General features: G+C 40.4%; 1 protein-coding gene across 1 annotated transcript; it reads left to right on the top strand.

The window, feature by feature from the left end:
* Positions 1-27,742, top strand: SLC6A16 (solute carrier family 6 member 16). The gene is given in 14 exon segments (XM_028091431.1): positions 1-280; positions 684-737; positions 740-837; positions 1,026-1,152; positions 1,358-1,392; positions 1,395-1,535; positions 2,005-2,045; positions 2,047-2,113; positions 2,280-2,521; positions 24,374-24,560; positions 24,889-25,090; positions 25,231-25,369; positions 27,125-27,308; positions 27,521-27,742. Coding segments are annotated over 14 exon segments (2,019 nt in total).

The following is a 27,742-nucleotide window of genomic DNA, read 5'->3' as shown; positions in this document are numbered from 1 at the left end:
ATGGCGAAGGCTCTTGCCTGGGAGATTCAGGCTGCTGAGGCCCAGCGTAGAGCCAGCCAATGCAGGCCAATCAATGTACTGGAGGTGGAGGCTACCCAAGCCCTGAACCAGAAACCCTTACCTGAGAAGGTGCAAGTTGCAGAGGAGGAAGCGAGTGAGGTCCTCCATACCCGTCCATGCTGGCCCAATAAGGTTGAGTACATCCTGACTCAGGTGGGCTATTCCATGAAGATAAGCAGTTTCTGGCGTTTCTTCCTCCTCTGCCTTCACAATGGAGGTTGTAAGTCTGGGGACCAGGAATCATGGATCCACAGGGGGCTTTAAACTCCAAGGTCTCTGGGATCTGTAGATGCTGGAAGCTTGGTACTATGAGGATAGGAATCAGGTGCCTAAATACCTAGGATTATGAGAGGGATAGAGGTGCAGGGTATCAGAATATGAGGATGGTGGGGTTGGAGGCCTGGGTCAGGGTGCCTGGGGGTGGAAACTAGGCATCTGGGTCTTCCAGGACCTGGGGACCCAAGGGACACCTGGGACTATGAGGGATGTGGAAACAGTTGAGCCCTGATGCCGGTGGCCCTGAGGGAGGTCACTGGTGGGGAACGTGTTTTGCCAGACCCCAAGGAGGTCCAGGCACTGAAAAGCCAGGTGGTTCTCAAAGCCCCTCCTGACTCCCTGCACAGGCAGTTTTCTCATCATCTACATGCTCATGCTGTTCTTGGTCGGGGTTCCTCTTCTATGGAGATGGCAGCTGGTCAGAGGATGTGTCAGGGCAGCATTGATGTATGGAAGGTCATCAGCCCCTGGATCGGTGGTGTGGGGTACACCAGCTTCATGGTGAGGAGTCCTGGGCTGCCCAGGCCTACCCTTTATGCCCCACTCCCACCCCATCCCTTGTCCTGGGATGGGTCCCATGACTTCACTTCCATGGGTCGAGTCCCTTCAAGTCCCCAGTCCTCTCTCAAATCCCCTCCTTTTGCCTGTCCTCATCCTTCCTCCCCAGCCACCTCCCCTTTTGTCCCCAGGTGTGCTTCATCACTGGCTTGTACTTGAATGTGGTCAATGCCTGGACCCTCTTCTACTTGGGCCAGTCTTTCCACTTTCCAGTTCCATGGGAAAAATGTCCCTTATTGGAGAACTCCAGTGACTTTGGTGAGGAGGAAGTGAAAGAGGAGAGGGGGAAACAGCTGGAGGGGAATTTGGAAGAGGAGAAAGGAGTGAGGAGGGATAAAGAAGAGGAAAAGAGTAGAAAAAAGAAATGGGAGGGGGAAGGAGTAGTGGGAAGTGGGGGAAGGGCTAAAGAAGAGGGGAGGGGTCACTGTGTCTAGCAGGCATGTCCAAAGCCACGTCCCCCCAGATCCCGAATGTGCACGGACACCACCCTCCATGTACTTTTCTGGTACTGGCTGACCTTGAAGGCCTCAGACAGAACTGAGGACGGTGAGTCACCAGTCTTCAGTCGGAACCTGCCCTTATTGGTGTCCTGGCGTCTTGTTGGTGTTTTCATGATTGACGGGCTCAAGTCCACTGGGAAGGTAAGCCACCACTGACATTCTCGGAAGCCTTAGAGCCCCTCCAGCATTGTTCTCACTGATTTCCTAATGTCTCATTCCTTCTGGTCTTTGGCTCCCACTAGCCCTTGACCCTTGCTGAAAACTGTCTTCTAACTCCTCATTTCTGACTCAGCGCTTAAAAAAAAAAAAAAGATTTGTTTATTTTAGAACGAGAGAAAGAGACAGCGCACACAAGTGGGGGGGAGGGGCAGAGGGAAAGGGAGAGAGAGAATCCTTAGACTCCCGTCTGAGGGTCGAGCCAGACGTGGGGCTTGATCCCAGGACCCCAAGATCATGACCTGAGCCGAAACCAAAAGTCAGACACTTAACCGCTTAACCAATTGAGCCACCCATGCGCCCCCTGACTCAGTACTTTTGATCCCTGCTGACTGTTGGTGGACCCCCCCAACCACTGGTACAAGGTTGCTGATATGCCCCATTCTCAATTCAGGTAATGTGTGTCCCGGTGCCAGCCCCCTATTTCATCATTCTGTTTCCTCTTCCGGAGTCTACTGCTGGAAGGGGCAGCATTTGGCTTTCAATGTTTGTTGCTTGCCAAGGTAAAGTAAGTCTCCCTCATTCCCCTACCAGGCCTTGGAAGACACGTACTGTCTATTGTTAGGGCGTCCTTTCCCCATTATTTACCTGTGTCCTTCCCCCCATTTCTGTTAAGATTCTCCTCTCCTTCTTTGACATTTCTCCTTCTACTTGTCTTTTCCTTCTTAGATACCAGCTATGTACAACATGAACGTATGGTGTCAAGCAGGAAATCAAGTCTTATTTGCCTTGGGTCTAGGCTCCGGCCCTGTTGTCTCCTTATCTTTGCACATGTATCCATCCACCAACTGTCTCAGTGATGCCTTTGTTGTGGCTCTGGTCAACCTCTTCACCATGCTGCTGGTCACATCTTTTTCCTTCTGTATCCTGGGCTTCTGGGCTACAATCACCACACACTGCTGCAATGAGAAGTAAGGCCAGTGCCTTAGGGAGGGTCCCAGCCCCAGGGAACTACAAAACCCAGAGACCCTAACTTTCAAGGTGCTGCAAAGACTCCCGTTCACACCTGGCAACCTCAGGTGCACTTGCAAGCCTTTACTCGCCCCTGGAGCAAAAAACAGAAACAATAGAATCCTTGCCATATATTTTCTTGCTCTGAGCCCTTTCTGGCCCTAGAAATCTTCAAACTCAGAGATTGCTACTGTCCACTTCAGAGTGCCACCACAGAGATAGGTTAAAAGTGGCAAACATTCGAGATCTGGAGAACTTTCTACTTCCTGAATGCCCTCACTTTCTACTCCTAAATTTAGAGATTTCTGTCAATCTATCATACTTAAATCCCAAAGGGACTCTCAGAACTAGAATCTTTATTGTCTGCTCACCCCTGTTTTTCATTCTTTAGGCACCCCCAAACTTTAAAATTTTTGCCAGTCTGGTGGGAGGATAATGGTATTTTTTAATGTTTAAAAACATTTTATTATGACATACTACATACATATAGAAACACACATAAAAAGTGCAGCATAAAAAAACTATAAAATAGGGCACCTGGGTGGCTCAGTTGGTTAAGTGACTGCCTTTGGCTCAGGTCATGATCCTGGAGTCCCGGGATCGAGTCCCACATTGGGCTCCCTGCTCAGCAGGGAGTCTGCTTCTCCCTCTGACCCTCTTCCCTCTCGTGCTCTCTATCTCTCATTCTCTCTCTCAAATAAATAAATAAAATCTAAAAAAAAAAAAAACAGAAAATAAACACCATCCATGTTAAGGATAGAATGACCCTAGAGGAAAAAAAAAAAAAAAGAATGACCCTAGAAGCTCTCTATGTATCTTTAATTATAACCTCTTTCCTCCCAACTACTATCCTGGCTTTTATGATAATTAGTTCTTTGTTCTGCTATATATTTTATTATTATGTATTCAAATCTAAGCAATGTAGTTTTTTTTAAAATTTTTTTTAAAAGATTTTATTTATTTGAGAGAGAGACAGAGATAACTACAGAGAACATGAGTGAGGGAGGAGAGGGAGAAGCAGGCTCCCCACTGCAGGGAGCCCGATGTGGGACTTGATCCCAGGACCCTGGGATCATGACCTGAGCTGAAGGCAGCCGCTTAATCAACTGTGTGTGCCCCTCTCAGCAATACAGTTTAATTTGTACAATTAATTTATACAAAGCAATGTGGGTTTGTTTTTTTTTTTAAGTAGGCTCCATGCCCAACGTGGAACTTGAACTCACAACCCTGAGATTGAGCCTTGCAGGCTTTACTGACTGAGCCAGCCAGGTGCCCCTACAATAGAGCTTTTTTTTTTAAGTAACTTTTTTTTTTAAGTTTTATTTATTTAAGTAATCTCTACACCCAATGTGGGGCTCAAACTCAAGACCCTGAGATCAGGAGTCACTTGCTCTTCCGACTAAGTCAACCAGGTGCCCCTATAAAACAATATAGTTTAATGTGTCCATTTATGTAGTTTAATTTGTTCATTTATATGTACAATCTCTTGGTATTCTTTTGTGTTTTTCTTCTTTCATTCAACATATGTTTGTAAAATTCATCCATACTGTGTATAGCTCTAGTCTGCTTTTAATGCTGTATAATGTTCTAGTATATGAACATACCACAATTTATCCATTCTATTATTGAACATTTGGAGTCTTTCTAGTTTTTTGCTATTAAAACAGTTTTGCTCTAAACATTCTTTTTTTTTAATGTTTTATTTATTTATTCATGAGAGTCAGAGAGAGAGAGAGAGAGAGAGGCAGAGGCAGAGGGAGAAGCAGGCTCCCCGCCTAGCAGGGAGGCCGATGCGGGACTCGATCCCAGGACCCTGGGATCATGACCTGAGCCAAAGGCAGACGCCTAACCATCTGAGCCACCCAGGTGCCCTCTAAACATTCTTGTACGTGTTCCTGATGTCCTACATATGTGCACATTTGTCTAGGGTATATATCAATGAGTGAGATTGTTGACATTTATTACTGTGTAACAAATCACTCCAAAATAAGTGGCTGAAACCAAGAATGATTTATTATTTCTTATGATTTGGTAGATTGGCTGGAAAATTCTGTTGGGCTTGCACAGGTTAACTCACAATTCTGCATTTAGCTGGGCCCAGCTGGGACTGCACTGCTCTGTTATATGTGGTGTTGGCTGGGCTCACTCTAGTGCTCTAGTAAGTTGGCGGGCCCACAAGGGCCGCTGTCTTCCAGGAGGCCTCTCCATGTGGTTAGCATGGGCTTCCTCATATGACAGTTCACAGAGAACACAGATGGAATCAGTAAAGTGTCAAAACCTAAGCATGGGAATGCTCCTTTTGTTGCTGTTACATTTCTTTAGTCAAAGGAAGTCACAAAGCCACCTCAGATTCACAGGGTGGAAAAAGAGGCTTTACCGCTAGATGGGAGGAGCTGCAAAATATTATGGCTATGTTTCTACCACATGTATCTGTAGCTTCACTAGATAATGCCAAATTACTTTCCATAGTATTTTTAGGATTGTAATGATCTCTTTTTCTGTCTTTCTGGCTCTCTGTTTCTCTCTCTCTCTCAACACACACACACACACACACACACACACACACACACACACACACACACACACAGTTGATTAATCTCTGTGGTAGAATGCACAGCAAATAGTCAAAGATTTTCTAGCTCATACCATTGCAAAAACAAACATACTAATCCCAGGGTTGACAACTTTTGTCTTTATCCTGGATTTTATAGTCAAAATGCTGTGTTCAAAAATTACTTGGGTTAGTTCTTTTTCCTCCATTCAGTATGATTGTTACTCATGTGAAATACAGTTATGTTCATTTATTTCTGTTTGTATGGAATTTTAATATCCCTCCAAACTTTTTAGTGTTAAACATTAATATGGTTTCAAAAGACAAAATTATACAAAAGGATACTCAGAGAAGTATCAATCCTCCACCATCACTTCAACCCAGTTCCCATCCATTCCCTGTAGGTAACCAATCACATTATTTTTTGGCTTATCCTTCCTGTGTTTGTAGAAATAAGGAAAAAGATGTATATTTTCTTATTTACCCTTCTTTCTTACACAGGAGGTAACTTTTTCCTTTTTTCATTTAATAGTATATCCTGGGAATCATTCTTGTACATTCATTCCTTTCTTAGATGATCTGCCTTAGGCCTGGTGGTAGTGCCACCTGCCATCCTCTGTATCTGCAGTTCCTCCATTCTTTAGAGTTCTCATCACCCCTTAGTAGGTAACCCTTGTTATAGTTAATAATTGAGTGCCACAGGGCGCCTGGGTGGATCAGTCGGCTAAGAGTCCGGCACTTGATCTCAGCTCAGGTCTTGATCTCAGGGTTGTGAGTTCAAGCCCGGCACTGGGCTCCATGCGGGGCAGGGAGCCTACTTAAAAAAAAAGATATACCCATTAAGATAATGGAAATGCATGTCCCAAAATTGGAGAAATGTATATATCTGTACATTTATATTCATAATATGTAAAGAACCCCTGAAACTCACTAAGAAGGCAACCCAACAAAAGTGTGCACTTAACTTTCTACAGTCCGTTTAGAATTAATACTTTACCACTTTAAGTGGAATGTAAAACCTTACCATCATACAGGGCCCTTTGTCCTCCAACCTTTTCTGCTGTAGTTGCTATATGTACTACATTTACTTCTATTGAAAACCTCGTCAAACAATGTTACAACTTTTGCTTTTGATTAACATACATTTGCTTTCAACTGACACATATTCTAAAACTTAAGGGGAAGAAAATATCCTATTATATTTACCATTTTTGTTGGTTTTCTTTCATTTCTGAAATTTGAATTTTCCCTCCTTTATTATTTTCTTTCTTTCTTTCTTTTTAAATAGATTTTATTTATTTGACAGAGAGAGACACAGCAAGAGAAGGAACACAAGCAGGGGGAGCAGCAGAGGGAGAAGCAGGCCTCCCGCGGAGCAGGGAGCCCGATGCGGGGCTCGATCCCAGGACCCTGGGATCATGACCTGAGCCGAAGGCAGACGCTTAACCGACTGAGCCACCCAGGCGCCCCCCTCCTGTATTATTTTCATTCCATCTGAAACCTTTAATGTTTCTTGTATGTTGGCAATGAACCTTTCTTGTTCCCTTCATCTGAAAATGCCTTAATTTACATTTATTTTTTTTAATTTAAATTCAGTTAGCCAACAATAGTACATCATTAGTTTCAGATGTAGAGTTCACTAATTCCTCAGCTGCATGTAACACCCAGTGCTCATCATATCACCTGCCCTCCCTAATTGACCTTCATTCTTGAAGGATATTTTCATTGGATAAAGAATTGTAGGTTGACAGTCCTTTTCCTTCAGCATTTAAGAAATGTACTGTTTCCTGCTGGCCTCCATTTCTGATGAGAAATTTACAGTCATTCAAATTGTTGTTCCCATATATGTAGTGTGTCATTTTCTCTGGCTGCTTTCAAGATTTTTTAATGCTCAATTTTCAGTTGTTTGATTTTGATGTGTGTGGGCATAGGCTTTTTTAGAGTTTATCCTGTTGGCGGTTCACTGAGCTTCTTGAATCTAAAGTTTTATGACTTTGGCCAAATGTGGGAAATTCTCAGCCATTATTTCTCTGAATATTTTTTCTGCACGGAACTCTTTCAACTCTCATTCTAGACTCTGATGACAGATCATAAACCCTTTGTTAATGTCCCATAGGTTTCTGAGACTCTGTGTATTTTTCCCCCTACATTTTTGGGTCTGTTGTTCATACTGGATACTTTTTTGTATTGATTTGTCTTTAAGGTCACTGACTCTTTCCCCTGTCATCTTCATTCCACTATTTAGCCAATCAAGTGAATTTTTTGTTATTGTGCTTTTTAGTTATAAATGTTCCACTTAGTATTTTTCTTACATCTTTTTTTAAAAAGATTTTATTTGAGAGAGAGTGAGTGAGAGAGAGAGTGAGAGAGCGAGCAAGCACGAGCATGGGGAGGGAGAGGGAGAAGCAAACTCCCCACTGAGCAGGGAGCCCCAACGTGGAGCTCGATCCCAGGACCCTGAGATCATGACCTGAGCTGAAGGCAGATGCTTAACTGACTGAGCCACGCAGGCGCCCTTTCTTACATCTTTGTCTGCTGACTTTCCATTTGTTTTAAGAGGGTTGCTCTGACTACCCAGAGTGTGATTGTAACAGCTGCTTTGAAGTTGGTATGAAAACTTCTTTGTCATTTTGGGGTTGGTGTGTATTGATTATCTTTTTCTTTGTGGCGTGTTAAGGTTTTCCTGGTTCCTGATACATCAGGTAATTTAGTACTGTATTCTGATTATTTTTTATTTTTATTTATTTATTTATTTATTTTTAAAGTAGGCTTCATGCCCAGCATGGAGCCCATCGTGGGGCTTGAACTCACTACTCTGAGATCAAGACCTGAGCTCAGATCAAGAATTGGATGCTTAACTGATTGAGCCACTCAGGTGCCCACTGTATTCTGATTATTTTAAATATATGTGAGACTGCATTTATTTAAGTTTCTCAGAAAATGTAGATTTCTTTCTTTTTTAGTTTTAGGAGGGAACTTATCCAGTTGGTTTTTTTTTTTTTTTAAGATTTTATTTATTTATCTGACAGAGAGAACACAAGTAGGCAGAGCGGCAGGGAGAGGGAGAAGCAGGCTCCTTGGTGAGCAGAGAGCCCGACACAGGGCCTGATCCCAGGACCCCCGGGATCATGACCCAAGTCGAAGGCAGACGCTTAACCAACTGAGCCACCCAGGCGCCCCTGATCCAGTTAGATTTAAGGTACAGCTTTCTACTCACCTTCTGCGAGCTGTGGTCCCAGTGTCAGTTCAGTTTTCGAAGTCTTTGCAGCGCTGTTTGGATTGATCCTGGTTGTGTGCCACCAGTAGTTTGGGAGCTGGATAGTGGTATATCCTGTTTTACAGTTCTCAAAGTGTTTGGAATGCTGTTTAGGGTCAGATACAATCATGTGCTGCCAGGATTTCATTTAATACTTTATGGGATCACTCCTTCTTACCTGAAATTTCCCTGACACTTTCCAGCTCTGAGAAGCCCCACTACCCAGTTTTGTGTCTAGAAAACTAGGGCTTAATTTCCTTACTCTACTGCTCATTTTAGAAGCTGTACCTACCTCCAGGGCCACACATTGTGAGTATAGAAATTTTTATTTTTTATTTATTTATTTTTAAAGATTTTATTTATTTATTTGACAGAGACACAGCGAGAGAAGGAACACAAGCAGGGGGAGTGGGAGAAGGAGAAGCAGGCTTCCTGCGGAGCAGGGAGCCCAACGCGGGGCTCGATCCCAGGACCCTGGGACCATGACCTGAGCCGAAGGCAGACACTTAACGACCGAGCCACCCAGGCGCCTTGAGTATAGAAATTTTTAAAAAGCAACAGGGATTTTCCTCCCTATCTGTTCTTGGAAACACAGTTTCTTTGGTCAGAGGAAGGTTTCCATCTCAGAACTACAGGTACCTGTCCAGCCACCACTGCTATACCGCCATTGTTGCTTTAGGATTGTCTGACGTGTGTGTGATAAAACGGAAAGCAAAAATTAGGGGATTTCCCCCCCCCATTCTCTGTGAGACTTTGAGGCCTTTTTCCAATTCTCTGGGCCAAAAATAGAGGGCTTCTTTTGGAACTTTTTCCTTCCATATCTGATACGCACTTCTGGGCTTCAGGCTGCTTTTTTTTTTTTTTTTTTTTTTTAAGATTTTATTTATTTATTAGAGAGAGGGAGCGGAAGACAGAGAGGGAGAAGCAGGCTCCCTGCTCAGCAGGGAGCTGGATGTGGGGCTTGATGTGGGGTTCGATGTGGGGCTCTGATCCCAGGACCCTGGGATGATGACCTAAGTCAAAGGCAGACGCTTAACCAGCTGAGCCACCCAGATGCCCCTTCAGGCTGCTTTTGAGTCTGGATCAGTAGATACTGGAGCGAAAAGTTACTAGAAACTCATTGCTAATTTGGTGGTACTTTGAATCCTATTTTACTTCCCCAAGCTGCCTGCTACTATTTACTTTTCAGAGTCCATCCATGTATTCTGTGTAGGGTTTTTAGTTGTGTTCAGTAGAGGCAGAGTAGAGTGTGCTTTTGAGCTCTGTAGTTTCTGATAAGCAGCCATTAAAACAATATTGGTCCTGCTTGGGGTTTGCTGAGCTTCTTAAATCTGTAAATGCATATTTTTCACCAAATTTGAGAAGTGGATTTCCATTTTTCCTTTAAAGATTTTATTTATTTGAGAGAGAGCACATGAGTGTGTGTGCATGAGCAGGAGGGGAAGGGGTAGAGGGAGAGGGAAAAGCAGATTCCATGCTAAGCAGGGAGCCTGACTTGGGGCTTGATCTCAGGAACCTCGAGATCATGACCTGAGCGAAGGCAGACACTTAATTGACTGAGCCACCCAGGCACCCCTCCTTTAAATATTTTTTTCTGCCTCATTCTTTACTCTCCTTCTGGGACTCTGTATGTATGTAGGTTAGACTTTCTGTTACTGTCCTACAAGTCCCTGTTCATTATATTTTTTAAATACGATTTATCTCTGTTCTTCAGATTGTGTAATATCTATTGATCTGTCTTTTAAGTTCATTAACTCCCCTCTGATTTAGTCCACTCTCTGAATTTTTAAATTTCAGGTACTGTATTTTTTTTGTTCTAAAACATCCCTTTGGTTGTTTTTAATAATTTTCTTTCTCTGCGTGATCTTGATTTTTTATTTCCTTACAGGTATACCTTCCTTTAAGTCCTTGAGTATCAGTATAACAGCCTTAAAATTCTTGTCCACTAATGTCAGCATCATCTTCTCTTGAGTCTGAATCATGTTTTCTTCTTTCTTTGTGTGTGCCAAGAGGTTGTTTTTCTTTTTTAATGGTATCCTGCACATTGTAGATATGGTGTGGAGACTCTGGATTTTTTTTATGTTTCTCAAGCGTGTATTGGTTTTGTTGTGGTTGTTTTACTAGGCAGGCATTTAACTTGACTGAACTCTAAGTGGAAACTTTCTTCCCTGTGGTATGTACCAACTGAAATTTTATTTCAGCATTTTAATCTTCTGTTGGACTGCTTGGAGTTATTCAGAGGTCACCCAGAGATTAGAACAGAGCTTATACAGAGAATCTGGGGCTCCTTTTCTGGCTCTCTTCTTTCCATGGTCTGCCAACTTTCATTGTGACTGTTAGGCATTCACCTGTCAGTGTGAAGGTAACCTGTCTTTCCCTCAGGTGCCTTTTAAGATTGCTGCTCTTTATTTAGTTTTCTACAATTTCATTATAATATATCTCAGGGGGAATTCTTTAGTTTTGCTTGGGATTCTTTTGTCTCCTTTTATCTGTGAATTACTATTTTTCACTACTTCTGAAAATTCTCCACTGTTACTTGTTCACATATTACCTCTGCCTCATTGTCCATCTCATTCCATTTGTTAGATTTTCCCATCATACCATCCAGCTCCTTGAACTCTCATATTTTCCATCTGTGTTTTCTGTACCCTGGCCCCAGTCAATTACTGATCTATTTTCTATCACTATGGATTATATTTTTCTTTTCTAGAGTAAATGGATTCATAGTGAATGTATTCTTATGTCTGACTTATTTACTTAGTATAATGTTTTTGGTACTCATCCATATTGTTGGAGGTATTTTGGTTTGTCTCTTTTTATCACTGAGTAAGTATTCTGTTTTATGAATATACCACAATTGTGTTTATCCATTTTTCTGTTTATGGGCATTTGAGTTGGTTGCAATTTGGGGCTGTAATGAGTAGAGATGCTGTGAGCATTCCTGTATAAGACCTTGTGTGGATATATTTTCATTTCTTTTGGGTGAGTACCTAGGAGAGGGTGATATGGTTACTGTATGTTTAACTTCATAAAAAAACTGCTAAATTGTTTTAAAAGTTGTTTTTACCAATTTTACATTTTTACTAGCAAGGTATGGGAGTTCCAGTGGCTCCACATCCTTGCCAATACTTGACAACATCAGTTTTTTAAATTGTATACATTCTAGTAAATGTGTAGTGGTATGTCATTGTGATTTTAATTTGCATTTCCCTCATGACTAATGATGTTGGCCATCTTTTAAAGTGCTGTTGGCATTTTACACTTCTTGTGGCATGTCTTTTCAAATCCACTGCCTATTTTCAAAATTGCATGTATATGTGTGTGTAATTATTGAGTTGTAAGAGTTCTTTTTATATTCTAAATGCAAGTTGTTGTCAAACATACATATTGCGGATATTATATATCAGTCTGTGGTTTTCTTTTCATTTTCTTAATGATGCCTTTTGATGAGCAGACATTTATAATTTTGATGATACCCGATTTATCAAAAGTTTCTTTCATGGTGCAAACTTTCCATGCCCTAGAACATTTTTGTTTACCCCAAGATTGCAAAGATTTTCTCCTTTTTTTCTAGTATTTTTTAAAGTAACAGCTTTAAGATATAATTGACATATGCTAGAGTTCACAATTTTATTTATTGTTTATTTAATTTAAAGATTTTATTTATTTATTTGAGAGAGAGAGGGAGAATGAGCATGAGAGCAGAGAGAGAGTGAGCACCAGTGGGAGGAGAGGCAGACGGAGTGGGAGAAGTAGACTCCCCACTGAGCAGGGAGCCGGACATGGGACTCCATCCCAGGACGCTTAGATCATGACTGGAGCCGAAGGCAGATGCTCAACCAACTGAGCCACCCCAGCGCCCCTAGAGTTCACCACTTTAAAGTATAGTTCTGTGGTTATTAGTATTTTCACAAGGCTGTGCAACCGTTACTATTATCTCATTCCAGAATATTTTCATAACCCCCAAAAGAAACCCCATTAGCAGTCATGTCTATTCTTCTCCTTCTCTGAGCCCTTGGCAACCAGTGATCTACTTTCTGTGTCTATGGATGGCAAAATGTATGTATGTATGTGTATGTATATATATATATATTATATACATATAATGTAAATGTATAATTTACATTATAAATGTAAATTATACATTTAGTATAAATGGAATCAAACAGTATGATGTGACCTTTTGTGTTTGGCTTCTTTTACCACACAGCCTTTTTCATTGTGTTTGTTTTTTTGTTTTGTGCAGTGATTACCAGCATTTTTTTTTCCATCATGATAAGTGTACTCCTTAATCCCCATCACCTATTTCACCTATCCCCCCATCCACCTCCCCTCTTGGAGCCCTCTGTTTGTTCTCTATAGATGAGAGTCTCTTTCTTGGTTTGTCTTTCTCTCTCTCTTTTTTTTCTCCTGCTTGTTCATTTTGTTTCTTAAATTCCACATATGGGTGAAATCATATGGTATTTGTGTGTCTCTGACTTATTTCATTTAGTATTACACTCTCTAGTGCCATCCATGTTGTTGCAAATGGCAGGATTTCACTCTTTTTTATGGCTGGATAATATTCCATTGTATATATACCACATCTTCTCTGTCCATTCATCTCTCGATGGACATGTGGGCTGCTTCCATTAATTTGGCTTTTGTAAATAATGCTGCAATAAATATAGGGGTGCATGTATTCCCTTTGGATTAGTGTTTTTGTATTTTTTGGGTAAGTACCTGGTAGTGCAATTACTGGATCATGGGGTAGTTCTCTTTTTAACTTTTTGAGGAACCTCCATACTGTTTTCGACAGTGGCTGCACCAGTTTGCATTCCCACCAAAAATGCGTGAGGGTTCCTTTTTCTCCGAATCCTTGATGACACCTCTTGTTTCCTGTGTTGTTAATTTTAGCCATTCTGACAGAGGTGAGGTAGTATCTCACTGTAGTTTTGATTTGCATTTCTCTAATGATTAGTGATGTTGAGCATCTTTTCATGTGTTTATTGGCCATCTGTATGTCTTTGAAGAGATGTCTATTCATGTCTTCTGCCCATTTTAGTAGCATTTTTTGATTGGTAAAAACACATAACATAAAAGTTACTATCTTAACCATCTTTAAGTGTACAGTTCAATACTGTTAAATATATTTACGTTGTTGTGAAATAGATCTCCATAGTGTTTGCATTTCCCAAAACAAACTATACCATTTAAACAACAAACTCCCTTCTGTCTCCTCTCAGCCTCTGGTAAACATCTTTCTATTTTCTGTTCCTATTAGTTTTACTATTTTAGATACTTTATGTAATCTACTTTCTGTTTCTATTACTTTGACTACTTTAGATACCTTAAATAATAAATGGAATCATGTGGTATTTGTCTTTTTTCATGTTCTAGGAGTTTTACAGTTTTAGCTTTTTTTGTTTACATATCCTCTATTTCAAGTAAATTTTTGTGTAAGGTGTAGAGTAAAAGTCAAAATTAATTATTTTGTACACTTCGATACCCATTTGTTCCAGCACCATTTGTTGAAAAAGACGATCTTTTCCTCATCAGATTGCCTTGTTATCTTTGTTGAAAGTCAGTTGACCATATATGTTTAGGTCTGTTTCCAGACTCTATTCTAGTCAATTAATTTGCCAATACCATCCTGTTGTGATTACTAATATATTACAGTAAATCTTAAAATCAAGTTGTGGAAGTTCTCCAATTGTGTTATTATTTTCCATAATTGTTTTGGCTATTGTATATCTTCTCTCTCCATGTAAATTTTATTTTTTTCCCAAAGATATTATTTATTTATTTGAGAGAGAGAGAGAGAGAAAGCATGAGAGGGGAGAGAGTCAGAGGGAGAAGCAGACTCCCCGCTGAGCCAGAAGCCCAATGCAGGACTTGATCCCAGGACTCCAGGATCATGACCTGAGCTGAAGGCAGTTGCTTAACCAACTGAACCACCCAGGAACCCTCCGTGTAAATTTTAGAATTAGCTTGTCTTTTTTTTTTTTTTTTTTTTACAAAAATAAAATCCTGTGTTGTTAATTGGGATTAAATTATTGGTTGGATCTATGGATCATTTTGAGAAGAATGTACAATTAGCAATACAGTGTCTTCTGATTCAGGAACATGGTATATCTCTATGTTATTTTTTTTTAAGATTTTATTTATTCATTTGAGACACAGAGATAGAGAGAGCATAAGCAGGGAGAGAGACAGAGGGAGAGGGAGAAGCAGGCTCCCCGCTGAGCCAGGAGCCCAATGTGGGGCTCGATCCCAGGACCCTGAGATCATGACCTGAGCTGAAGGAAGACGCTTAACCATCTGAGCCACCCAGGCGCCCCATCTCTGTGTTATTTACATGTTCTTTAATTTCTCACAGCAATACTTTGTAAGTTTTGGTATATAAAATGTCTTGTACATATTTTATAAAGTTTATCCCTAATGATTTCATGTTTTATATTCTATTATAAATAATATCCTTAAACTTTTATTCTAATTCTTCATTGCTAAGTATATTGAGGTACAGCTGATTTGTGTATATTGATCTTGATAAACTCATCTTTTTGTTGCTTTAAGTTTATCTATAATATACAATTATGTAGATTTGAATGAAGACTTTTCTTCCTATTTTTTTAAAGATTTTTATTCATTTATTCATGAGAGACAGAGAGAGAGAGAGGCAGAGGCAGAGGGGGAAGCAGGCTCCGTGCTGAGCAAGGAGCCCGATGTGGGGCCCATCCCAGGACCCTGGGATCATGACCTGAGCCGAAGGCAGACGCTTAACCAACTGAGCTACCCAGATGTCTCATCTTCCTACTTCTCTTTTTAAAAATTATTTTACTTCCTTTATTGCATTGACTAGAATCTCCAGTATGATGTTGAATGGAAGGAGTGAAAATGGACATCTGTGCATTTTGCCATTTTCAGGGGAGATCATTGATTCTATTACATATGATGATGTTTGTAGGATTCTCCCCTCTCCCAATGTCTTTCATTAGGTGAAGAAAATTCGCTTATACTCCAGTTTTCTGCAAGTTTTTACATGAATGAATGTTGAATTTTATTAAATACGTATTCTACAGCTATTTAGATGATTGTATATCTTTCCTGCATTTTGTTAATATGATTCATTATATTGATTGATTTTCAAATGTTAAAGCTTTCTTGCATTCCTGGAATAAACCCCACTTGATCATGGTGTTTTGTACTTTTTTTTTTAAAGATTTTATTTATTTATTGGACAGAGAGAGACACAGAGAGAGAGGGAACAGAAGCAGCGGGAGAAGGAGAGGGAGAAGCAGGCTTCCCGCTGAGCAGGGAGCCGATGTGGGGCTCGATCCCAGGACCCCAGGATCATGACCTGAGCCGAAGGCAGATGCTTAACAACAGAGCCACCCAGGCACCCCATGTTTTGTACTTTTTATATATTTCTGGATTAAATTTGCTGCTGTGTGTTAAGGATGTTGAATCTAGGGTGATGAAGGATATTGGTACTTAGTTTTCTTTTCTTCTAGTGTCCTTGCTTGGTTTTATCATCAGGATAATACTGGCTTCATAAAATGTTGCCACTTTCCCTGGTTTCTAAAAGAGTTGCTGTAAGATTGTTGTTATTTCTTCTTCAAAATTTTGATAGAATATGCCAGTGAGTCATCTGGGCATGGAATTTCCTTTGTGTGAAGGTTTTTAGTTATACTTCAGTTTATCTAATAGATTGTAGGGCTCTTTTTGTTTTTCTGTTTTTTTGAAGATTTTATTTATTTATTTGACAGAGAGAGAGAGAGAGAGAGAAGGTGCACACAAGCAGAGGGAGCAGCAGGCAGAGGGAGAAGCAGGCTCCCCCCGGAGCAGGGAGCCTGATGCAGGACTTGATCCCAGGACACTGGGATCATGACTTGAGCCGAAGGCAGATGCTTAATGACGGAGCCACCCAGGCGTCCCTTGTTTTTCTGTTTCATGTATTAGTTTTGGTAATTTCTGTGTTTCAGGGAAGTTTTTTTCATTTTATCTAAGTTGTCAGGTATATTGGCAGAACGATGTTCATCACACTTCTGTTTTGTCCTTTTAAAGGACCTGTAGTGATGTCCCTCTTTCATTGCTGATGTTGGTGATTATCATCTCCTATTTTTCCTCAATCAATTTAGCTAGAGGTTGTATCAGTTTTAAAAGTTCAACTTTTAGTTTTGTTATTTTCTCTGTTGTTTATTAATTTTCTATGTCATTGACTTCTCTTTATTTCCTTCCTTTTATTTTATTGTTTTAGCTTTTTAAGGTAGAGGCTTAGGTTGACTTGGGGCCTTTCTTTTTTTCTAATATAAGCATTTATTTATTAAAAAAATTTTTTTTAAGATTTTAATATAAGCATTTAAAGCTATACATTTCCCTCTAGGTATCACTTTAGCTACATCCCACAAATTTTTTTTCTTGTTTTATTTTTAAGATTTTATTTATTTATTTGACAGAGGGAGACACAGCGAGAGAGGGAATACAAACAGTGGGAGTGGGAGAGGGAGAAGCAGGCTTCCCGCCGAGCAGGAAGCCCGATGCGGGGCTCGATCCCAGGACCTGGGATCATGACCTGAGCCGAAGGCAGATGCTTAACGACTGAGCCACCCAGGCGCCCCCCACAAATTTTGATATATGGTTTCATTTACTTTCAATTAAAAATAGGAAATTTTCTTGGTGATTTCTTCTTTGACCCTTGGTTATTTAGAAATATGTTTTTTAGTAGACTTTATTTCTTAGAGCAATTTTAGATTCACAGTAAATTTGAGCAGAAGGTACAAAGTTTTCCCATATATTCTTTGCCCACACAAATGCACAGCCTCACTAGTTACCAACATCCCCCACCTGAGTGGTACATTGTTACAACTGATGACCTACATTGATACATCATTATTACCCAAAGTCCATAGTTTACATTGGGGTTCATTTTGGTGTTGTACATTCAGTTTGAACAAAGGTATAATGACATGTATCCATAATTATAGTATCACACAGAGTATTTTTACTGCCCTGAAAATTGTGCCCTGCATGTTTATTCCTCCCCCCAACCCCTGGCAACCAATTATCATTTTACTGTCTCCATAGTTTTGCTTTTTCCAGAATGTCATATAGTTGGAATCATACAGTATGTAGCCTTTTTAGATTAACTTCTTTCCCTTAGCAATATGCATTTATTTTTTTCCATGTATTTTCATGGCTTGATAGTTCTTTTCTTTTTTGCACTGAATAATATTCCATTATCTGAATGTACCACAGTTTATTTATCTAACCTCCTGAAGGATATCTTGGTTTCTTCCAAGTTTTGGCAGTTATGAAGAAGGCTGTTACAAACGTTCATGTGCAGGTTTTTTATGAACATGAGATCTCTCTAGGATAGATACCAAGGAGAACAGTTGCTGGATTGTATGGTAAAAGTATGTTTACTTTTGTAAGAAACTGCCGAACTCTCTTCCAAAGTAGATGTACCACTTTGCATTCCCACCAGCAATAAGTAAGAGTTCCTTTTGCTCCACAACCTCACAGCATTTGGTGTTATTAGTCTTCTGGATTTGGTTATTCTAATAATAGTGTAGTGCTCATTGTTGTTTGAGTTTGCATTTCCCTGATGACATATGATGTGTGGAGCATCTTTTCATACTGCCATCTGTATATCTTTGGTGAGGTATCTGTTAAGGTCTTTGACCCATTTTAAAATCAGGTTGTTTTCTTATTGCTGAGCTTTAAGGGTTCTTTATGTATTTTGGATAACAGTTCTTTAGCAGATGTGTCTTTTGCAAATATTTTCTCTCAGTCTGTGGCTTGTCTTATTATCTTGATAGAACCTTTAACACAACAGGTTTTTAATTTTAATGAAGTCCAGCTTATCAGTTATTTCTTTGATGGACTGTACCTTTGGATTTGTATCTTGCCACAGTCAAGGTCATCTAGATTTTCTCCTATGTTATTGTAGGAGTTTTACAGTTTTGCATTTTACATTTAGGTTTGTGATCTGTTTTAATTTTTGTGAAGTGTGTAAGGTCTATGTCTAATTCTTTTTCGCATGTGGGTGTTCAGTTGTGCCAGCACCACTTGTTGAAAATACTATCTTTGCTCCATTGTATTGCCTTTGCTTCTTTTTTTGCAGATCAGTTGACTACATGTGAGTCTATTTCTGGGCTCTCTATCTGTTCCATTGATCTAATTGTCTGGGTTTTTTTTTTTTTTTTTTTTGCCAATACCATATTTCTCGATTGTTTCAGTTTATAGTAAGCCTTAAAGTCAGATAATGTCAGTCCTTCAACTTTGTTCTTCAGTATTGTGTTGGCTATTCTGGGTCCTTTGCTTCTCCATGTAAACCTTAGAATCAGTTTGTCAGTATCCACAAAATAACTTGGTTGGCTGTAACTGGAATTGCTAGAAGTGTGTTTTTAAATTTCCAAATGTTTGAGTTTTTACCAGCCCTATTTTTATATTTAATGATTTAAAATTCAATGTCATTGTGGTCAGAGAACATACCCTGTATACTTGCAATTGCTTTACTTTATTGAGAGTTTTTTTATGGCTCAGCATGTGGTCTGTCTTGGAGAATATTACATGAGCACCTTAAAATAATGTGCATTCTGATATTATTGGATAGAGTATCCTGTAAATGTTAATTAGGTGAAATTGGTTGATGTTTGGTTCAAGTCTTTATTATTAGTGATTTTGTATACTTGTTCTGTCAGTTACTCAAAGAAGGCTGTTGACATCTCCAACTGTAAGTATGGATTTATCTCCTTTCAATTCTATCAACTTTTGCTTCATGCCATTTGAATTTCTGTTACTAGGTGTATACACATTAGTGCTGTTATATCTTTTAGATGAATTGACCCCTTCGTCATTATGAAATATCTCTTCATCTCTGGTGTGTTACTTATTCTGTAATCTGCTTTGTCTTAATATAACCCTCCATCCTTCTTATGATTTGTGTCTGTGCGGCATATGTTTTTCATCCTTATCCTTTTAATCTATCCATGTCTTTGTAATTAAAATGTGTTCTTGTAGTCAGCATATATAGTTCTTTCCTGATTTTTTTATTCAGTATGATAGAGTACTTAGGCCATTTATGTTTATTGTAATTATCATTAGAATTATGTTTAAGGCTACCCTCTTGGTACTTCTTTTCTTTTTGTCCCATCTCTTCTTTGTTACTTTATTCCTCGTTTTCTAATTAGATTGAGTTTTTTAAAAAGATTTTTAGGATTCCATTTTTATCTCCTTTCTTGGCTTATTCCCTGTACCTCTTTGTTTTATGTGTTCAGTGATTGTTCTAGAGCTTACAGTACACATCTTTAACTCATCACCATCTTCTTTCAAATAATAATAAACAATTTCTCACAAAATTTAAGAACATTACAACAATGTATTTCTATTCCCTCCTCCTGTCCTTTGTATTATTGTAACACATTTTTCTTCTCAGCACATTATAAATATAATACATTGCTACTATTTTTGCTTTAAATAATCAATGTGTTTAAAAGATGTTTTTAAGTGAGAAAAAAATGTGTCTTATACTTACCGAAATATTTCCCATTTCCAGCACTGTTTATCCCTTTGTATAGATCCAGGCTTCCATCTGGTATCCTTTTTTTTTTCAATTTAAGAACTTCTGTTAACATTTTTTTGTAATGCAGACCTGCCAGCAATGAATTCTCTCAACTTTTGTTTGTCTGAAAGTCTTTCCTTCACCTTTAGTTATGAAACATATATCCATATGAATATATGAAATATCTTCAGTTATGAAAGAATATTTCAGTGTATAATTTTGGTTTGACAGTTTTTTCTGTAATTTCTTGTCCTCTTGATTTTATACTTTCTGATGGCTTTCCTGCATTCATTCTTATTTTTGTTTCATTATATGTGTCTCACTCTTTCCCAGGCTGCTTTAAAAATTTTCTGTTTTTCAGGAATGTTACTATCAGAGGTCTTTCAGTTTTCTTTCTATTTATCTTGTTTGGGCTTCATCGAGCTTCTTGGAACTGAGGGTTTACAGTTTTTATCAAATTAGGAAAAATTTAGGCCAATATTTTTTAAAAATGTCCACCCCCCCATCCTTTTCCTGGAACTCCAGTTGCACATCACTTATTTTAGGGTATTTGGTATTATCCTACAAGTCACTGAGTTTCTGTCTTCTTTTTTCAATATTTTTTCTCTGTATTTCCTTTTGTTTAATTTCTGTTGCTATTTATTTGGGTTCATTGATATTTCCTTCTACAGTATCTAATCTGCTGTTAATCTCATCTGGGGAATTTTTTAAAAAGATGTATTTATTTGAAAGCACGTGCGTGAGCAGAGGGAGAGGCAGAGGGAGAGGGAGAAGGAGGGAGCCAACTGCCGGCTGAGCACGAGCTCAGTCCCACAACCCGGTGATCCTGACCTGAGCCCAAATCAAGAGCCAGACACTCAACCAACTGAGCTACCCAGGTGCCCCAGGAATTTTTCATTTCAGATATTACAGTTTTATTATTAATTTCCAGAAGTCCCACTGGTTTTTTTTATATCTTTTCTTTTCTACTTGTTAGGTTTATGTTTTTCTTTAAATACTTTAACATAGTTCTAATAGCTGTTTTAATATTTCTGATTGCTAATTCCATCATCTCTGTCATTTATTGCACTATTTTATTTATTGTTTTTTTTAAGATTATTTATTTATTTATTTATTTGAGAGAGAGAGAATGAGAGATAGAGAGCACGAGAGGGAAGAGGGTCAGAGGGAGAAGCAGAGTCCCCGCTGAGCAGAGAGCCCAATGTGGGACTCGATCCCGGGACTCCAGGATCATGACCTGAGCCAAAGGCAGTCGCTTAACCAACTGAGCCACCCAGGTGCCCCTTATTTATTGTTTTATTTACTGATTTTACTCCTGATTATAGGTCATAGTCTTTCCTTTTTCATTTGTTTACTAATTTTTGACTGGATGCTGGACTTTATTAATTTTATATTTTTGAGTGTCTGGCTTTTGTTGCCTTCCTCCAATGAGTATTGAGCTTTTTCCTAGCAGGCAGTATTACTTATGGTTTACTTTGATCCTTTTGAGTCTTGATTTTAAGCTTCATTAGAGTGGGTCAAGAGTAGTCTTTTCTCCAGAAATACTTCAGTCCCATTGCTAAGGCATGTCCCTCCTGGCATCCATGCTCAATACCCCATCCAGAACTAGATATTTTCCAGTTATTCTTTACATGGCCTTGTGGATTTTCACCCTACACACGTGCATCTTAAAATTCAGCAAAGACTCAAGGGGACCCCTTTGTAAACTTTTTCTTTTTCTTCCCAGCTGGCTGTCCTCCAGAATCCTTCCTTGGAACTCCCAGCTGCTTCAGCCTCTCTGAACTCCTTTGTTTCCTCAACTCAGTGAGACTGCCATGCTTTGCTTGTAATCTTCTTCCCTGCTCTGCAGACTAGAATGTACTTTCAGGCAGAAAACTAGGGCCATTGTATGGCACACCTCATTTGTTTCCCTTCTTTCAGGGATCAAAGTCTTGTGCTGCCTGTTATCTAATGTCTGAAGACAGTTGTTTTATAAATTTTGTCCAGTTGTCTGGTTGTTTACAATGGGAAGGTAAGTTGTGCCCCTTTTACTTCATTGTGGCTGACAGAATTATTCACGCTAATAATTTGAAGTTTCAGTTATTTTATTTTTTTTATTTCAAGATGTTCAGTTTAGTTTTTTAAAACCCTCATGGCCAATTTATAGTTTCTTTTTCCTCTCAAATATTTCTAAACTCGTCTTTTATTGTGTAAGCACAGCAAATACAGTTGTATTATAATCTTCAATAATTCTAATATTTGGGAGTAACTTTAGGTTGTAGAAATCAATGGTGTCTTCTTTTTGTGTACTTCATTGTCTCTATGTCCTGTTTATTTATTTGATCATTATTTGTGGAAATTCTTTTTTTTTTTTAAGATCTATTTAGGGGCACCTGGGTGGCTCAGTCGGTTAAGCATCTGCCTTTGGTCCAGGTCATGATCCCAGGGTCCTGGGACTGAGCCCTGCGTCAGGCTCCCTGTTTAGCGGAGAGCCTGCTTCTCCCTCTCCCTCCGCCACTCCCCCTGCTTGTGCTCTCTCAATTTTTTAAAAAAAGATCTATTTATTTATTTGCAAGAAAGAATGTGAATGGGGGAGGGGCAGAGGGAGAGAGAATCCCAAGCAGACCCCATGCTCAGTGTGGACCCTGACGAGGGGCTTGATCCCATGACCCTGAGATTATGACCCGAGCCAAAATCAAGAACCGATGTCTAATTGACTTGAGCTACCCAGGCGCCCCTATTCATGGGAATTCATAAGACCTAGGATGAAGGTGTATTCATCCAAATAAGACTTTTGTTTCTACCTGATGCATGGGGACATTAGAAAGAGACTACTTGAAACTCAGTTCTTGGCTTGAGTTCTTGAGACAACCAGGGTCAAATATTTGGGCTGCAAATCCAAGGTAGGGCTGGCTTGTGCTTATGACGTGCCAGGAACTTTAAAAATTTCCCTTTGTTTTGCTCATTTCTTTTTATTTATTTATTTGAGAGAGAGAGAGAGAGCAAGAGAGGGAAGGGGTCAGAGGGAGAAGCAGACTCCCCACTGAGCGGGGGAGCCCAATGTGGGACTCAATCCTGGGACTCCAGGATCATGACCTGAGCCGAAGGCAGTCAGTTAACCAACTAAGCCACCCAGGAGCCCTTGCTCATTTCTGAGGCAACCTTCTTTGCATTGCCTGTTTTGTGGAAGGGTTGGGTGCAAGCTTCTGGTTCATTTTTTTTTTTAAGATTTTATTCATTTATTCATGAGAGAGAGAGAGAGAGAGAAGCAGAGGGAGAAGCAGGCTCCCAAGGAGAAGGGAGCCTGATGCGGGACTCGATCCCAGGACCCTGGGATCATGACCTGAGCCGAAGGCAGACGCTTAACCATCTGAGCTACCTAGGCGCCCTGGTTCATTTTTATACTGAAGGTGTAGCCCTTTCAAGTGTGAGGTTTAGGGGAAGACTTTTTAGTCTGATTCTTACTTGTGCAGGCTCTGGTGCTTTATATCTGACCTCCATGGTCTTTTTATTTCTTAAAGGTCACAAAATTGGAAACTACAGGTACAGTTTGCTGTATTTGACTTTTACTTCAGGGAAAAGTTGCTTTGGAAGTCCCCTTTCCCCACTGTTTTTGTCTTGTGCTTCAATTTTTGTCTAATAATTCCTCACTTTTTCAATATTTTAATTTTTTTAAGAAGTTTTAAAATATCTTTCAGGCTTTAAGTTATTTATAGTGAGAGGGTTAATCCAAATATTTAACTTGCCTATTACCAAGAAGACATTTTATTTTCTAAAATGTGATCAAACTATAATTATTTCCCTGCACCTTGCATTTTGCTCTTATCACTAAGTTTTGGCAAGCTTTCCACTGCAGTTTGTATAGAGCAACAGCTGAATTTTTAAGGATTTTTAGGAATTAGTCAAGTGCAGAATGGTAGTTGGGGTGGGGTTGGTCTTGGGCATGAGAGAGCATGGTCAGCCCTGAAACTATAACTGGTTGAGTCTGATTAGAGCATGAAATGTGCAGAAGGTCATGGGAAGAAGGTAAAGTTAAAGAGGTCAGCAGGGCTCAGATCAAAAAGTCTAAGAAAGCAGTTTCTCTCACATAGCACAACTCCATGGGAGCATTATGTATGTGGTAATATAAGTAAATGGTGCTCCCTGACATTCTGTAACACAAATCCTAGAAGATTGTCTTTTACCTACTAGTCTAAGAAGAGAGGAAGGGAAGAGGTAGGTGGTGAATAAGAGACCCCATCACTGCAGCATGTACCGCAGAGTCCCCACAAAGACGAAATAAAACACTTCTCCGGGGGTTCCTTCATGGTTGTAAGTTCTCCAGGCTCACACAAATTCATGATCCTGGAGGTGGGTACCTTCTAGGTTTTATCTCAGCCTCTACCTTACCTAGATCAGTAGTGCTAGGTTAGTGATGTACTTTCTTATCTAGAAATAAGAGGAGCCAAATTGTTCTGTGTGATTCAACTCCTCATCCCCAGGAATGCTGAAACACTAGCGAAGCTGGTAACCCTGGGGAAACTGCCTGTTGAGGCCCAGCCCCCTCCAAACTTGGTTGATAACCCGATCTCCATCTTCAAGTCCTGGCTCAGCAGCCTTCCCTAGCCCATCAAGAACATGGTCGTCAGCTCCGTGACTGAATGCAACTTAGAGAAGCAGTTTTTGAAGGTCAGTAAAAAATAGGTGAGGACAGTCTAGAGTTACTCAAAGCCTTCAGTGAAACAAATTTTAGCTCTTTTTAGCACCAGAAAAGAATCCAAGAAACACCAGGATAACCTGCAGCCCTGGTAATGCAAAGAACTATAGCTTGCAGAATGCCCATCTGTGGAAAATGCTAGGTGGATTGGTTTTCTTTATCAGAGGGTCAGCCTGGAGATCTAATTTTCTCAGTGACCCGCAGATTTTAGATTTTTCCAGGGAAGATAGTGTCCTTGTCTGTATTTTTTTTTGTTAAGTTCAAGGACACTTTAACTCCTGCCCTCTCTCCCCTCAACAGGTTAAGGCGGGCCCAAGCTTTGCACTCGTAGCCTTCATTGAAACCATGTCATTCATTCCTGAGTCTGTCTTCTGATCCATCCTCTTCTTCCTGCTTTTGCTGACATTGGGGCTGAGCAGCATGATAGGGATCATGCAGGGCATCCTTACCCCACTCCAGGACACCTTTTCTTCTTTCAGGAAGCATACAAAGCTGCTTACAGGTACTCTGACCAACGCCCTATTCCCACCAATGGCCCTGACTTCTCTGAGACTCTTACCCAGCCCAGGTCTATAACCTCTGCTTAGCCCTTGTCACCCAACCAGACCTCTGACCTTGATCTAGATCCTATGTTTCCTCCAGTGGTTGTCTTTGTTCTCATGTTCCTGTGTGGCCTCTTCTTCACTTGACCCTCAGGCATCTACTGCATCAGACTGCTGAGTGAATACTGGACGGTCCTCCCCATAACCATCATCATCATACTTGAAAACATAGCTGTGGGGCCAGGAGGTCATAGCTTGGGTCTATAGGGAAGGTTGACCCCTTTCTTGTTGCCTCTGTCATCACCCAGCTAGAGTGACATAGGAACTCTTAACCTCAGGAGCTTCTGAAAAACCTGTTCATTCACTTACCATATTTATTGAGTGCTTATTATGTGCCAGGCACTGTTTTACTCACCAAGGTTATTGAATAAAACAAGCATCCCTGTCCTCAAGGAATTTATATTCTAGTGGTAGTGACAGGCAATACCAGATGAACGTATAAAAATGTCAGGTGCTGATAATTGGCAGGACAAAATCAAAAAGTAAAGTAAGATGATCAAGAATGTGATTATGCATGGGTGTTAATTTAGTTAGGATTGCAGGGAAGGCCTCTCTGATAAGGTGACATTTGAGCAGACTCCTGAATGAAGGGTTAGGGTTAGAGTTAGAAGGAAGGAGCCATGACAGATTTTGAGGAAGTGTTCCAAGCAGAGGAAACACTAAGTACGAAGGCAAGAGGAAGCATCATGCCTGGAATTTTTGAGGAATAAAGAGATCAGGTTGGAGTAGAATGTTGGTAGATGAAGCCAGAGAGATAACAAGAGATCATGTAGGACCTTCTAAGCCATTGCAGGACTTAGCTTTTTATGCAGAACTTGAGAGGAGGAGGAGGCTTTGGAAGGTTTTGAGTAGGGGAGTGGCATCATCAGATTTATTTTTTAAAATATGTATGGCTGCTGTGTGGAGAATAGACTCTGAGGAGTCAAGAGTGAAACAAGGAGAACAGTTAGGTGCTATTGTAATATTCCAAGTAAGAGCTAACAATGGCTTGGGCTAGGGGGGTAGAAGTGTAGGTTGAGAGATGTCCTCTAATGCTGCAAGGAAAAGCCACCAGGGAAGAGGGAACAAGATAATCAGAGACTGGGACTTAGTAGACATAACTGTGCAAGGAAGAGTGGGAAAATCCAAATCAAACACAAAGGACTCCTGAGCCTGACTTTTTAACAGGCTAGTGTGGACATCCAAGTGGCATAATTCAGAAGCAGAAGGCTCAGGTGGCAGCATTTTCAGGTGAGAGTGGTTTACTCATTCAAAAAATTTTCTTGAGGCTTTCTCTGTGTCGAGAAAGCCTTGTCGTTACTGGGATACAAATAAATTAGAGTGAGCTCCTCCTCTCAAAAAACAGAGACCAAAGAGGAAGACATATATAAGCAGATAATCCCAATCCAGGTGGTAAATCTATAGTCGAGGTAGCCAGGGGGCTCTCTAGGGGCACCTGGAAAGACTGGGAAGGCGTCCTAAAGGAGAAAGTGGCTGAGCATTGTCCAGACAGATGAATAGGTAGACAAAGAGAATGGCATTCTAGGCCAAAGGACCCACTTAGATATTTATTGTGATTGAGAACATGCAGTAGAGGAGGCTGGATCCATGGGCTAGAAGAAACAGAAAAGTTCCCTGAGGGTCAAGTGTTACCTTCTTTTTCAGTCTGCGTTGTTCAGTATGGATACCCAGCATGTAGAAGAGTCCCTCGCACATCATAAACACTTTCATATTCATGGAATGAATGAAAGGACTGGGCCTTTATCCTGAGGGCATTGGGTACCCATGAAAGGTTTTGAGCAGTAGAGAGATGTTTGAAATTTTTTTCTTGGGTTGGGATGCAAGACTGACTAGGGAGCAGATAAGAGAGGATGAGGCTTGAGCTGAGGCAGAGGTTTGGAGGTGAAGTAGAATATTTGAAAGATGCTAAGGTCGGGCTGGCCTTGACCCCCAAGTTTTGTGGCCCTTCCTCCCAGGTTCCTTGAAGACTTGGCGATCATGTGGGGACCCCCAGCTTCTCCCATCATTCGTTGGCTGTGGTGCTTTCTGTCTCCAGTTGTGCTGCTAGCCCTGTTTGTGATTACTCTGATTCATCTCTCTCTGAAGACTATCACCTATGTGGCCTGGGACTCAAACAGTGTGAGCCTCCCTCCCCAGACACCAGACCTTCCTAGGGAGTGGGGGCTGGATCTTTCAATCCACCCATGGCCTAAAGACCCTATCATCTCATTCCCTGACTCGCTAAAGACTCATTAATCCTCTGCCCTGGTTCCCCTTCCACCCTTCCCTTCTACAGTCCTTCCTTTTCTGGGAACTTTGACGTCCTGAGTCCCTTTCCCATCTTTCCACAGTCAAAAGAGGTGCTTCGACAATACCCATCATGGGGGCTGCTTGCAATGATTGCCCTTTTTCTCATTGTCATCCTCTCCATCCCCACATACTTTGTATACTGCCTCACCCAAAGGATTTCCTTTAGCTCCACAAGACAGGGCAAGCCTGTGACATCCTCCAAATCCTTACCCTTAATCCAGCCAACACCCGTTGAAGACATCCAAAAGGAAGAAATCCTGTAA

This window comes from Eumetopias jubatus, unplaced genomic scaffold (genome assembly GCF_037043125.1).
Source record: "Eumetopias jubatus isolate StellerSeaLion01/CBP00866 unplaced genomic scaffold, mEumJub1_p1.0 scaffold_10, whole genome shotgun sequence".
Lineage (NCBI taxonomy): Eukaryota > Metazoa > Chordata > Mammalia > Carnivora > Otariidae > Eumetopias > Eumetopias jubatus.
Note: the sequence above shows the minus strand (reverse complement) of the source record. Positions and strands in the feature narration are given on the sequence as shown.